Genomic DNA, 13,219 nt, shown 5'->3' with positions numbered 1-13,219 from the left:
TTATAAAACTTAAGGGAGATATATAATGACATTATACAACCAATGCAATTCGGGTTTTCCCATGGTTGTCTTTTGGGATCAAGAAGATATAATCCAAAATATGACATTGCAGTTCAATATATATCCCAAATTTAGGGGATTAACTATAAAACTCTGACCAACATTTAATGTCTTACAAGCTCAAATTATGCAGTCTGAAGCAAAGACTTTCCCAGAATTAAGTATTTTCTCGCAGACTAGACTGAAATTAGACTACAACAAAAAGGATAGGACTATAACTCTGCTGCATAAGGACTGAGGATTTCCGAAATCTAAAACAACTTTCTCTCTGTGTGGAGAAAGGACAACTACTACCAGGACACACTTCTCGTCAGAAAATGATATTCTCTGTGCATCAAAGAGAGCAACTTTCAATCATCAGAAGCCTTGGGGGAGTTCTCTGGAGTCTTCAGAATTTCAGAGGTCTTGCTTTTATGTGCTGTAACGGCAGCTCGAAACTCCTCCACTATGGAAGCATCCTTGAACTTCAAAGCAAATGTAGAAAGACCATCCTTCCCTTCACTGGCACTATTAACGCAGGCAAATGTGATGCCTTTCTTCTCCATATTTGTGAGCTTCATATCTGGGTAAAGACTTGCATTCAAAATCAACCTGTAATTCCCTCTGGCTCGCATAACAAGTCTGGCTTTTTCCGTGCCAGTGGTGGAGACATTCACCTTTAGTTCTCCCTTTCCACGTTCCTTCCAACCTCCATCAACAAATTCAAACATCACGGAATCAGCAGTGAAAACCACTCTCTCCTGTTCTTCCCCAGTCTCCATCACAACCTCCTGCTTTGATGGGAAACCACTTCCCTCACTCTTTGAAGCAGTGGAAGCCCCTGATGCACCAAAAATTGAAGAACTTCCATTATTAGAGGGAGCAAGGCCAAAAGGCTTGTCATCTTTCACCCCAAAAAGTGATGCAGAAGCAGTACCAAGTGCAGACCCATCCTTTGAAATAGACCCAAAGGAAAATGTAGAAGTGGATATTCCAGTTCCAGCAAGACCAGTGAAGGCATTTTTGCTGCTTGAAAGCTGTTGGAATGAGCTCAAAGGAGTGCCTTCTGCACCAGAATTCACTATTTCACTGTTATCATCTTTCTTGTCTTCATCTTCAGTCTTCTCTTCTTTTGCAGTTTGTTCATTATCTATCTTCGGTTCAGTTGCCTCACTCCCAATATTGCTGTTCTCCTCCACAGCGTTCTCCTTATCTACTGCAGATTCATCCCCTGCCTTATCATCTTTGCTCTCTAACTGCTTATTCTCCTCATCTTTACCCTTTTCATTCCCCTTTTCCGCGTCATCTTCTCCATCTACATCATCTGAAACCGTCTTCTCACCAGCAGCTTGTGCTTCACTTGTAACCTCAGCTGAGGCTACATTGGACTCCTTAGGAGGAACCAAGCTAATCCCAGCAAATGGATTGGAAGAGGGAGCCGAAGTTGTCTGATTTCGACGAACTTTGACAATTCTTCTGGTTGCTAGCACATCCTCACTGGCCCTCTTGAAAGTTCCGCTCTCTTGTTCAGGAGCATCCTCCTCATCATCGAGACCAGCATTATCTTTAGTGAGTTCCCTTCCTGCAGACCTCTTCTTTGAAGGTGGAAGGGCATTTTCCGCATCCCCCATTGAAGAATCAAGGCAACAAAGGAAAACTTAAGAACTGTTGTTAGGCCAAGTACGGGTAATCTGGTATCTGCAAATCAGCAAATGGTATTTTTCCAAAGACATCATTAACTACGAAATAGTAAAATAAACTCATCATCCAACCACCATGTTGTTTTTAAACTAAAAGAAAATAGGCAAGAAAACATAAGCATCTTCATGAAAAAACACCTAGATAGAGTAATTGGCTTTTAGGACATCCATTTTGTTGTCTGGCATAAAAATTACTAAAATGAAGAGCACTCACTCTTATAATTATTTGATATTAATGTCTAACTCCAATTAATTACCATCCCATTCCCAAAAGATGATTGAGGTATCAATTTGAGCCCTCATGGCAATTTCAAACATGTACCATGAGTTACATCAAATGAAGAATAAGAAATTTCTTGGGAGAATTTTATAAGCTTCAGCCAGATCTCATAAAGGGTGACAATGTTAGACACAACCTACAAACACGACATGGTTTTCTTGTAGGTTAGTGTTTAGTGTAAACGGGTTCATGTCAAGCAAGTTGACCCACTTTGACATGATTAATAAATAGGTCAATTCTGTGTTAACTTGTTTGACCCATAATCAACCAGAAATGACTCAATTCATTATTCATGTCATGACAGGTTGAGCCCTTTTAACATGAACCTGTTTTACCAATTTTTGTTCTCTTTTAAATGTCAATTTATCCCACATAAATTAAAATTTTAAATATAGAGTTGACTAATTACAAGAATTTTAATGATTATGTTGGTAAATTCTTCATTTATTTCTAATCTGAAACCACTTACTTTTGTGCTACATCTTGTACACAATGGACCTAACTGTAAAATTATACTATATAAAAGAAAAGGAACATGAGATTATGATGAATCTTATCAGGACCGTGGGGACAAATAAGGGACAACTTTTGCTTCTCATGTTAGACTTCTCAATTAGAATTAACATAAAATCTGCATTTCACACCACACAAACATATAAATCAAATTAACAAGCTGTGACATCGGATCCGTTTGAATATAACTTATTTTGCTGAAAACTGAAAACAATAAATAAAAAAAATTACTGTTCACGCGTTTGACACTGTTCATAAGCCTAAAATCACTGTTCATGGACAACAAACAGTGCCAGACACGCGTCCCCAAAAAAAAAAAAGGGGCAGAAAACGCAACGCAAGAAAAGCAATACCCAAACGCCACCATCACCCTGGCTAGCTGATGCTTAAGAAAGCCATTTTCATTTTCTTTGTGTTTTCATTGATTATCAACTCAAAAAAACATGTGGAGAGTTTCATCTAGAGATGAGGAAATACTACACGACAAAAATGCAATACCCTCTACAGAGTTCTCTTTTCATGGATCCTTTAATCTTTTGGACTCGGATTCAAAGTTTTCACGGTAGCCATACAAGATAAAAGAAGAATATACAAGAATAAAATTCTGGAATGCCAAAACAAAAACCAGCACATCCCATGTTTCACCTTTTGATGTCCATGGAACAAGCCACTAGGATATTAACATCACAGATCCCCACTAATATCCCTGGCTTAGTTTCAGATCATTCAAGAATTAAGAGTAAAAACCATCAGGCATCTGCTGCCAGACAACATCTACAAATTCCACAAAAACAAGAAAGTTTAATCATTGGACACCAAAACAAAATGTATGGATGCCTTCTCTAAAATGTGACATGTTTTCTTTTGGTTGTCACATCTAAATGAGATCTATTCTAGCATATTTTTTTAACACATTTTTTCTTGGAAATTACACACACCAAGTAAAATTTTACTAGCACCTCTAAGTAAAATCTTTACCCAATGTGGTGTCTAATTCAATTACACTTCAATTCTATATAGTTCTGCAATATCTTTTTTTACATATATACATTACAAGTGACCTCTTGTCTTGGCTTAAATATGAAAATCCAAAAAATGCTTTACATTTATCAGCATACAAAAACATCATCCAGCAATTCAATCATAATAGGATATCTCCTCTACTGAAAACATTTTCATAGGATCTTGGGATTAAATTAATACAAGAACCATGATGACAAGAGTCTTTTACATATTGATTAATGAAAAAAATGAGTCTTCTACACACACGACCATAGTCACTTGACATTTATAAATAAGTATGAACATATGTATATAACAGATCAATTAAACACCATCACAATAGAACCTTCTCTGAATGTGTTCAAAACCATCAGTTAGAGCCATATTTTTCAACTTCAAAATTAAAAATACAAAAGAGAAGAAAATTAATCATGCTACAGGGGTCAACTTAAAATGTTAAGTTTTATATCATTTTTCTCTTCTGTCTGTTTGATTAGGCAACAGAAAATAACATATACAAAGAAATTAAAACTTCATCTCCAAGATTCTCTAAATTAATAGACATTCATACAAAATTACACAACATATAGATACATAATAAAAGTAAGATGCAAGACAAACGCTGGTTAAGATCAAGATCAAGAGGAATGTGACAAGACACAATAAAAGAATAACGCTCAACTTCAAACGTCAATCCCAACCCTAACGAAGTACAGCAACAATGAAGGTGGCCAATGTGCTGGGGGCAGAAGAAAATAGAACCTGGCAAATATACCTATAGTAGTAGAGAACTAACAAGATCCAGCATCCCAACTGCTACTAACCACACATAGAAGCTAGCAAAAATGACCTAGTAAAACAAACCAAACGCTTAGCAGGGATTAAAAAAAACAGTTAACGTTGCTTGCTTAGCAGTACAATACATCAAAAAGGGACTCTAGAAATGTTAGGAAACCTAAAGTGTCAAAAGAAACTACGGATTCAGCATCCGAAGTCCCAACCACCACTAACCACACATCCACCAAAAGAAGTACCCAATAGGGGAAAAAACAGTTCACACAATTATTACGCCAACATAATACAATGATGCCTAATAAGAGCCAAAGTAGCATTGCATCTCTTCTTGGGTGTTCAGATTTGTTTAAATGGTGAATCACACAAATCCAGAGGGTTTTAAACCCATAATCACAACCTCGACCCATTCTTACTGGAAAAAGGAAGTGCCATTTGACCCGGAGCTCATCCCCAACCTTATAAAACTAAGGTAAGAGAACTCTGAAAGAACAATCTCTAAAGCTCCATAAATTACTTAGAAAATGTACTGAAAAGAAAAGAATATGAAACTAAACCCATCAACCCTAACTACCAAAACCCTAAATCCTAACTCTTAGTTGAGCTGGGTTTTCATTTTCTTGCCAAACCAAACCCCACAAACAACATAAATTAAAACTTTCTATCTATTTCCCTTCTTTAATTTATTTTTCCTTTCATTTCCCAGCAACCAAACAGAGACTAAAAGCTTTAAAAAAAAAACCCACTTTTCAAAAGAAATCCAAAATACCACAAAATGGGTCACCAATAACACAGGCAAAAACAAACACATCAATAAGATTCACAACCAATCTAGCATTAATAGGTACACAAAAAAAGAAAAAGAAACAGAACAATAACACATTGATGAAACCCAAAATTTTCCAAGACAGTAATTAGCGTAGAGACTGAATGAACAGAGATTTGGGACTTACCTAGTACCAAAATGAAGCCAAAGCAAAAACCTCGGCGACAGAGAAAGAAGTGAAGGGGGTCAGAGATGAAAATGGGTTTTTCTTATTTTTTGTTTTATCTTTTTATTTATTTATTTATTTATTATTGTTATTATTTTGAATTTTGTGGGATTGTAAGGATTTGGAAATGGAAGGGCCTGCCTGAGGGTTTCCTTTCTCCTTATTCCTCTCTGCGAAAAGGGCTTTATAATTGTGTAAAGCTTGGTTCTTTATAGGATTCGTGACATGGGGTTGGATAGAAATTATGTGCTACTGTGCTCAAATTGTGACACGTGGAAAAAGGGGGGGGGGGGGGGGGTGTGGGTGGGTGGGCTAAATGGATTATCTTTCGATTATTTTAAGTATGAGTCTTGATTTGGGTTTTTTTGGGTATTTAAAGCCCACAAATAAAGAATTGGGCTTTGAGGGGTTAATTGTCTGGATGTTGTTAGTTAGTCCATGTGGCAAATAATAGATTTTTTGAGTTCTTTACTTCTTTGTTTTTTAGTTTATAAAATTTTAACATAAGAGCATTAATATTGGAGGTATAAAAATCTTCCAGTTGCTATTTTAGCAACTAAAACACTAAAATAGAGCATTTCCTGGGTATGGAAATGTAAATTTTTTCAGCATCTATGAATAGCAAGGTTGTATATATACAACCCTATTGTTCATGGGTTGTAAAAATAAAAACACATATATTAATGGAGTGAGAGAGGAAGAGAGGAAAAGAGAAAATAGAAAGAGATGGGAGAGGAGAGAGAATTAATTTGTTATATTATATGTTGGTATAGTTTATATTATTTTAATGAGTTGTATGTAAAAATAGAAATTTTGATGTTGAGTGAGTTGTAAAATGAGATAGTAAAATAGATAAAGTAGGTTTTGAAAATGTATGATAAAACATTTTTTTTGCATCCATGAGTGCTAATGCTCCAATTTTATGTTTAGGTTAAGGAAAGGAAATATGGGAGGGGTATGGCTAACACATGGGCCATGCTACTACCACCTCGTGATTATTTCAAGGACCAGTCATCTATTAAAGAAGGGGAGGTCCAGTTTGCTTTGACCTTTTTATTCATCTGATTGCAATTTGGAAGCACTTGGAAAATGCATGTGTTTTTAGTGTGTATAAAAACACTCGTTTTCCACTTAAAAGATCTACAACTGGGCCTAAATCGACAATATGGTATTATAATTGCTCTGGCCTTTCTTATTATTGGAGAATTGACTAGTTAAACAGATATTATTAGGAGACAAAAGACTTCAAGTTTTAACCAAACATAAATGACTCCTCCTATCTGTCCCTTAAGCAAGCGGTGATACAAACATCAGAGAGGACTGAGGAGAAAAGTTAAAATGCCAGCGTATAGGTGCATTGAGTCCTGCGTTTGATTTATATGCTTTTATAGCATCTCTTGGGAAAAATGAACCTTATCCCAATCTATGCTAACCAACTATGTAAGGCAATTTAAGTGTCCTGCGTCTCCGTAATTGTAGAAGAGTACCTTGTGAATATTTTCTGCAGAAGTGTTTGCTGCTAATGGTTAGAAATGGTTTGATTTGATGGTGAGAACACAGAAGTGTGCGGCTTTGGCTAGGTGCTACTACCTGTTCTTGTTCAAAACAAAAAGAACTTAGATACATAGAGTTTCCCATCATTGGACCCAAAACAAAAAACAATTTAATTACCAAATCACTGGGCTGTAGAAAATATAAGGGAAACCTTTTTGTCCTGTTTTAGTAATCTGCTTATGCTTTAATTGTTTTAGTCCGAATTTTTATGACCTCTAATTTTAGAGACTGATAAATGATTTGATGGCCCTAAAATATCCTCCCATAAAAATTATTAGTAGTCCTTTCACAGAAGACGATGGACTCATCATACGTACATCGGTACAAGCTTACACAAACAAAATAACTGGGCCCAATCTGCAATCTCCCAAAAACGCAAGATAGTAAAATTATTGATAGCGAAAAGGTGCAAACCTCTACAACAAGAGACAAGAAGATATTGGAAGTTGGAACATCCACCACTTAGATAAAAGCTTGCATATAATATAAGAAATTATTTTTCTGTACCGCATGTTTCCAGTTCAACATGAGTATATAATAAGAGGATTCCCACAACAAACAAGGGAACCCAAAACATCTAGAATTTGAACAATGAAAAGAAAAAAATAAAATCTCAGTAGTAATCATTACTTCAGTTCTTTCTACATTCACAATGGCACAAAAAATTTTGAGGGTAAGACCTCAGAATATGCTAAAAAAGAGAGTAAAAAAAACGATTAACTGAAGCTAAGAAACATTTTATACTATGTGCCCAATGACAAAATTCAATGCACTACCATGCCACACCGTCCGATAACAGAAACAAGTTCCTACATTCATTTCTTGATAGCCTTCTCCAGGAAACCTAGTATTTTAAAGAAAAAAAATTAGAAGAGAAACTACCTTTTGAAATAATATTTGATAAATCTAGCAAAGGAAGAAAATAATGTAATAACCAGCAACTTCATTTCAATGTCTCTAAAAGTTTGTAGAACCCATGAAAAGATATCACTAAGAAACACAATTATTGCAGTACTTTTTCCTCTCTTTTTTTTTTAATCAATGACAATTATATTGCAATACTTCCAAAAGCTTGTAGATCACATGAAAAGACTAATCCATTAATGTGTCTCCAAATGCACTCCAAAAGAAATTACTTTCATCCCAATTCAAGAATGAAGGTTCACTCTGAAGCCAATGTCAATCTCAAGAACTACATTGACGGCTGTCAGGTTCAGTGTTACATGCAAAGACTAAATTAATGTTTCTATATAAATCATTATTCTGTCGTTTACATTCTTCTTTTTTTATTTTGCCCCTTTTTCTGGTTCATGTACAGGCACATGCACGACTAGCTAGAACTCATTCCTACATCTGAGATTCCCCCCCTCCCCACTTTTTTTTTTTTAATTTTGTCTTGTCTCACCTTTATATAAGAGATCCATACAGCTGGAACCTACTGATGTGGCGTAAGCACTGTCAACAAAAAAAGGTTGTAAAAACCAATCATTAGTCTACCCAAATTTTCAGCCAAAAAATAAATCTACCAAATTAAATATGACAACGGGTGAAAAATGTAAATCAAGTTCCTAGGTACACTTTTTTTTTTTTTTTTTTAAAAGGCAAAAAAGCAGAGTTCCTAGATTGTAACATTAGGGTAGACAAATTTATTTATATACATACATACATAAACACAAACAATGAATAAAGGAGACAAAAAATTAATCTTTAATTGCATGCCCATACATCTAAAATGAAAGCATCACCAAGCAGTAGCACTAAGTTTGTAAAAGGAAAAGTTACAGACAGAAATAGTCAGAAATCCAATAGGCCAATGTGATGTCAATTTCATACCAACAAGGCAGCATCACGGAAATCAGTTTTGCCTATTTGACATCGAGAAGCAACTAGCCTACACGCCTACCATACAAGCTACAAAAGTTAAAAGTGCTCTACAAGAGACCAAATGGAAAGAATAACACACATTAATGTTATGACAACCAGTGGAGACCTGACTTGGACATTTGCTATATAATACCATACTAAATAATACATACTAATGCTCGTAATATAGTTCCCATACATAAAGCATACTAGCATTACCAACAATAGCACAGACAAAAGTAACACATATATACCAAAATAATAGATAATTTCAATAAGTGGTAGTTGTAGTAGTAGGGGTTAACGCTAGTAGATCTAGTAGTGAAAAAAAAAAAGAAAAAAGAAAAAAAGAAAAGCACAAGTGGTGTAAATGGGAGTCAGAAATGGCATTTTAGAATCAATTAATCACCAGAGACAAAATTTGGATTTTCACACTGGCCCAACCAATTGCTTTTAGGCAGACGGGGTTCCTTCATTATTCGTACCCCACTCTTGTTCAGCCTCGTTACCATTAACGAGTACTGCACCATCTGTTGAATCTGCATCCACTACGACAGCCTCCTCTTGGCTCTCTTCTTCTCCATTTTGTTCCTCTGCATCCAGTTCCTCTGCATTCAGCTCCTCTGCATTCTGTTCTTCTCCATTCTGTTCCAAGTAACAAATTAGAACATTATTAGAGTAAACTAAAAACAAGCTCCATAGAATATTCAGAGAACCAACAAACAGAATTTCATCATAAGTTCACAAGTTCAAGAGAAGAACCGAAGTTCTAATTGATACAAATATATCTAGAATATGAAATAAGTCAAATAACAAAGCCTTCTACTGTATAAAAATCCTCTCTCTTAAAGTAGGCCAAGATTAACATGTTGCACATTTAAAAAAGTTAGTACGGTTTTATTTGTGTTAGAGAAAACAAAAGACACTAATTTCCAAGTTAAGCAATATGAAATCCATAGGCAGAGTATACCTCATGATCTGCATCTCCATTTTCAAGGGGTTCCTCATCATCTACTTGCATGTTTCTGAAAGCCTCCACAAGTGTAAGATGTGATCTGTCGGCATGGTTTATATATTCTTCTGCAGGAGGATAAACACCCCTACAATGCAATTAAAATAAATGAGTTAATGCTGTCTCTTCAGATAGCATGCATAGAAAAAAGCAATAATAAGCTTGGGAAATATTATCCAACAAAAAGCAGGTAAATAACAGAATGCTTTAGTACCTTGACTCTGTGACTTTGGATTCAACAGAAAGAGCGACTTGCCAATCTTCAAACAAATTAGGATACTCCTCGGGATCAGCTAAAGATTCAGCAGCTTTTGGATTAACCTACAGATAGTCAGATAGCATCAAAAATTTTTAAACAATCTACACGATCATACAAGTATGCATATATAAATGTATATACATAATTATGCATAGCTTTAGGCATTACAACAGAGTCCACCATTTATCTATTCTACAAGTATGGTAATTGATATTGGTTAGTCAAGCTATTTTAAGATCTGAACTCAGCACAACAAACGGGAAAATCAGTTACCTTATTTAGGTCTTTTCTCCAAATTGCAACTATCTCTGAGACCTTGCTTGGAAGATAAGATCGTGCCATCAAGGCCGCCTCAGGTATCCGGTTGCTGATTGAAAAAAATTGTATCAATTTGTGCTGTCGCGCTTCGTGTTTAAAATAGAAAAATTTAAAATAATTACCTTTCCAACAAAAGCTCAAGGCACTCTTCCAATTTACCCAACATGAATAAGCAAAGGAATGCAACATTGTTCTTCCCCTGCTCTTTAGCAAGTGATGCAAGTTGTGATATCCCCTCAGCATCACCTAAAGAAGAATAGAGCAGTAACAACCCACTCAAGTCCATTGCACGCTTTAAACATTCCTCGGCCATATCTAACTGCAATACTCAAATAAGAGACGAATGTCAGTACGTTTAATATTTTAATAAATTAACCTTTTAATAATATAAGTTTCTAGAAAAGTGTGGCCAGGAAAACAACATACCCAACAAGAAGAAAGAATCCCAAATCCAGATCAGAAAAACTAAGTGCAAAGCATCCTAAGAAGCACAATATGTTTTTGGGTAGGGGTACAATATGATACGTTATATAGCGACATAGCAATAATTGAAGAGCAAGGATACGATACAACAGAGATATGGTATTAATTCATTATTAAATATATTTGTATTTATAATTTTTATATATTGTTCTAATGATTTTTTTTTCATATACTGTTAAGCATATAACAATTTAAGAGTAATATATGGATAATAAAATGAATCCATGGTCATTAAATGATTTTAAAATATAACCCAAGATCTAAAGAGTAAATAAAAGATAACTAGATACGTGTTCAACATTGAAACCAATATATAAAAAATACAAATAAAATCCTCATAAATTTGGGCAATCTCCCATTATGGAGGGGTTGGGTTACGACCGTATCCGGGCCATATCACAGTTGTATCCAGGACATTTCGGCACCTTTAAAAATATATTTTTTTTTAAAAGCAGGGACATGCATGCGGATACTTATTGGATACCAGTATTTGAGCAAAAATGAAGTCTTTGTTCTTCCTAGAAAGAATCTAACAAGAGAGGTGGTAAGAGCAGATGAAAAGTTGTCAGGTTTGAATAAGGATTTTTTTTTCAACCCAAGATTACTATCTGAATTCACCATAGTTAAAGTAAAACAAGATACCTTTTTAAAATGTCTACACAAATCCTAAAGGCAAGTTGCTATTCAGTCATTTAAAGAGGAGAGGGGAGGGGGGGGGATCTTGTGTTCAAAATTTCCAATTCAATATCCAATCATCAGATCTGGAATGTGGGGAAAAACTGATATGAAATTTTGAAATGTGGTGATATCTTGATCAGACAACAAAAGACTAATTATAGATCAGCACCTTTCCACTGGACATAGCTAATTCTCCCAACTGCTTCCATTTAGACTCACTCTGCACTTCTGACGCAATACCCTGAAAATAAAAGGTATATGAATATTGCTTGGGACAAATATTGTAAATCTAAAAGGACATCAGCATTCTTCAAAAGGAAATTAGAAAATGTTCACATGCTCAAGTAGAAGAATGCTCTCAAGGCGACTCATATCCCATGACATAAACAAATTGGGCTTACCTTTGCAACCTCTAATCTACCAAGCTGTATGGCTAGCTCAAATCTGTAATCAGGGTCTGTAGCTACTTCAAGAGCATCCTCTATCATTCCACGTGATTCCAAGAAACGAGCCACACTATCAATAAAAGCAAATCAATCATTTGAATATAAGACACATTTTAGTTTCCAAAATTTCATGTATACATAATAGATATTATTAAATTCTCTAATAAAGTTTAGGAGCACACAAATCTGACTAGAGAGCAAGAGATCACCCCTTGGCGCTCTTACAATAAGATTATTTGAGTATTAAAAAAAAGTTTTATTATAATGCACAACATTCAAGTCCAAAATGTATACACATAAGACTTTATTAATATTGACCCAGAAAAGTATTGTCAAGAACCAAATAGCAGATCTGTGTAGTACCAAAAGTTTCAAGGATCTGCCAAACATGTAGTTCCCATTTCCAGCAACGTATAGAAATTTGAATTTGTGAAACCAAAAACCATGAAGACATTATGAAAAGACCTTTGGTTTAGATAGGGCATGGGTGTGCAAACAGAGAGAGAGAGTAATAACTAGAAAGCTACATAAATCTCACAAACCATTTTGGAACAGTAACAAGTTTTCACTATACTAGTATTTGGCCTATCAAATGAAACATAGATGTGCCCCAACAGCCATTGTAAACATACAAAACATATCCTTTTAAGAATAAAAGAAATCGTCATTTGCCATCATTTTGCAAATGTTCAAATGTTAGACACACCTATTATGATGCTCTTTAGGAATTGAAGGCAAGACTTCACTGGCCCTTTCCAGATCCCCACGCATCACAAGAGTCTTGTACTCAATCAAGCTAACAAGTAATGTGTACCCCATAACACTGCAAGACCAGATAAAGAACAAGTTAAGACAATGAAGCCAGCAGCCTATTTGACTTCCATGGACAAAACCAAAACATTACTTACTTGAATTCTTTGTCAATCAGATAAACCCTACTTTGACTAGCAAGATAGCCCAACAAATACATGGGCCGATCCAAATGAAACATTGTGGTTACCTAAAAAATAGAGTAATTTATCAGGATAGCCCTTCCACATCAATGATAGACAATATCTGGATATATATATATATATATATATATATATCAAACCAAGGATGGACCATATATACCTCACCACCAACACAGTAATTAAGCCTCCAGGAGGAATTGTTGTAAATGAAACAATCCCCAACCCATATACCAGTTCTGACACGTTCATTCACTTCATGGAGAAGCTCAAAGGCATCTTCAACACCTTGTTCATCTACAGGTCTCCCACTATCCAAATAAGAAGAAACTACATCA

General features: G+C 35.3%; 2 protein-coding genes across 4 annotated transcripts in view; both read right to left on the bottom strand.

Annotated features, from left to right (window-relative positions):
• Window positions 1-5,479, bottom strand: LOC115991456 (nuclear pore complex protein NUP50A-like). Of its 3 annotated transcripts, none has more exons than XM_031115152.1 (3): window positions 5,280-5,479; window positions 4,310-4,384; window positions 88-1,737 (listed from the first exon to the last, which is right to left on the bottom strand). In XM_031115152.1, the coding sequence occupies exon 3, from the start codon at window positions 1,668-1,670 to the stop codon at window positions 411-413; it is 1,260 nt and encodes a 419-aa protein (XP_030971012.1). In that variant the 5' UTR covers window positions 1,671-1,737; window positions 4,310-4,384; window positions 5,280-5,479; the 3' UTR covers window positions 88-410. The 3 variants fall into 3 exon arrangements, with proteins under 3 accessions (XP_030971011.1, XP_030971012.1, XP_030971013.1); XM_031115153.1 differs by lacking the exon at window positions 4,310-4,384 and adding an exon at window positions 3,178-3,306; XM_031115151.1 differs by lacking the exon at window positions 4,310-4,384 and having other exon boundaries at window positions 1-1,737.
• Window positions 5,480-7,329: 1,850 nt separating this feature from the next.
• The window catches only part of LOC115990234 (coatomer subunit beta'-1-like), a 10,238-nt gene continuing 4,348 nt past the window's right edge, over window positions 7,330-13,219 (bottom strand). Inside the window, exons 2-13 of the mRNA XM_031114081.1 lie at window positions 13,045-13,211; window positions 12,840-12,931; window positions 12,638-12,754; window positions 11,887-12,001; window positions 11,655-11,726; window positions 10,447-10,643; window positions 10,280-10,373; window positions 9,962-10,068; window positions 9,706-9,835; window positions 9,221-9,380; window positions 8,278-8,327; window positions 7,330-7,716 (exon numbers count right to left, since the gene is read on the bottom strand). Coding sequence (XP_030969941.1) covers window positions 8,308-8,327; window positions 9,221-9,380; window positions 9,706-9,835; window positions 9,962-10,068; window positions 10,280-10,373; window positions 10,447-10,643; window positions 11,655-11,726; window positions 11,887-12,001; window positions 12,638-12,754; window positions 12,840-12,931; window positions 13,045-13,211 — 1,271 coding nt within the window. The 3' untranslated portion in view covers window positions 7,330-7,716; window positions 8,278-8,307. The remainder of the gene's footprint in view (window positions 7,717-8,277; window positions 8,328-9,220; window positions 9,381-9,705; window positions 9,836-9,961; window positions 10,069-10,279; window positions 10,374-10,446; window positions 10,644-11,654; window positions 11,727-11,886; window positions 12,002-12,637; window positions 12,755-12,839; window positions 12,932-13,044; window positions 13,212-13,219) is intronic.

The sequence above is a fragment of the Quercus lobata genome, chromosome 5 (assembly GCF_001633185.2).
Source record: "Quercus lobata isolate SW786 chromosome 5, ValleyOak3.0 Primary Assembly, whole genome shotgun sequence".
NCBI classification, from domain to species: domain Eukaryota; kingdom Viridiplantae; phylum Streptophyta; class Magnoliopsida; order Fagales; family Fagaceae; genus Quercus; species Quercus lobata.
This window is presented reverse-complemented; position numbering and strand designations above follow the sequence as displayed.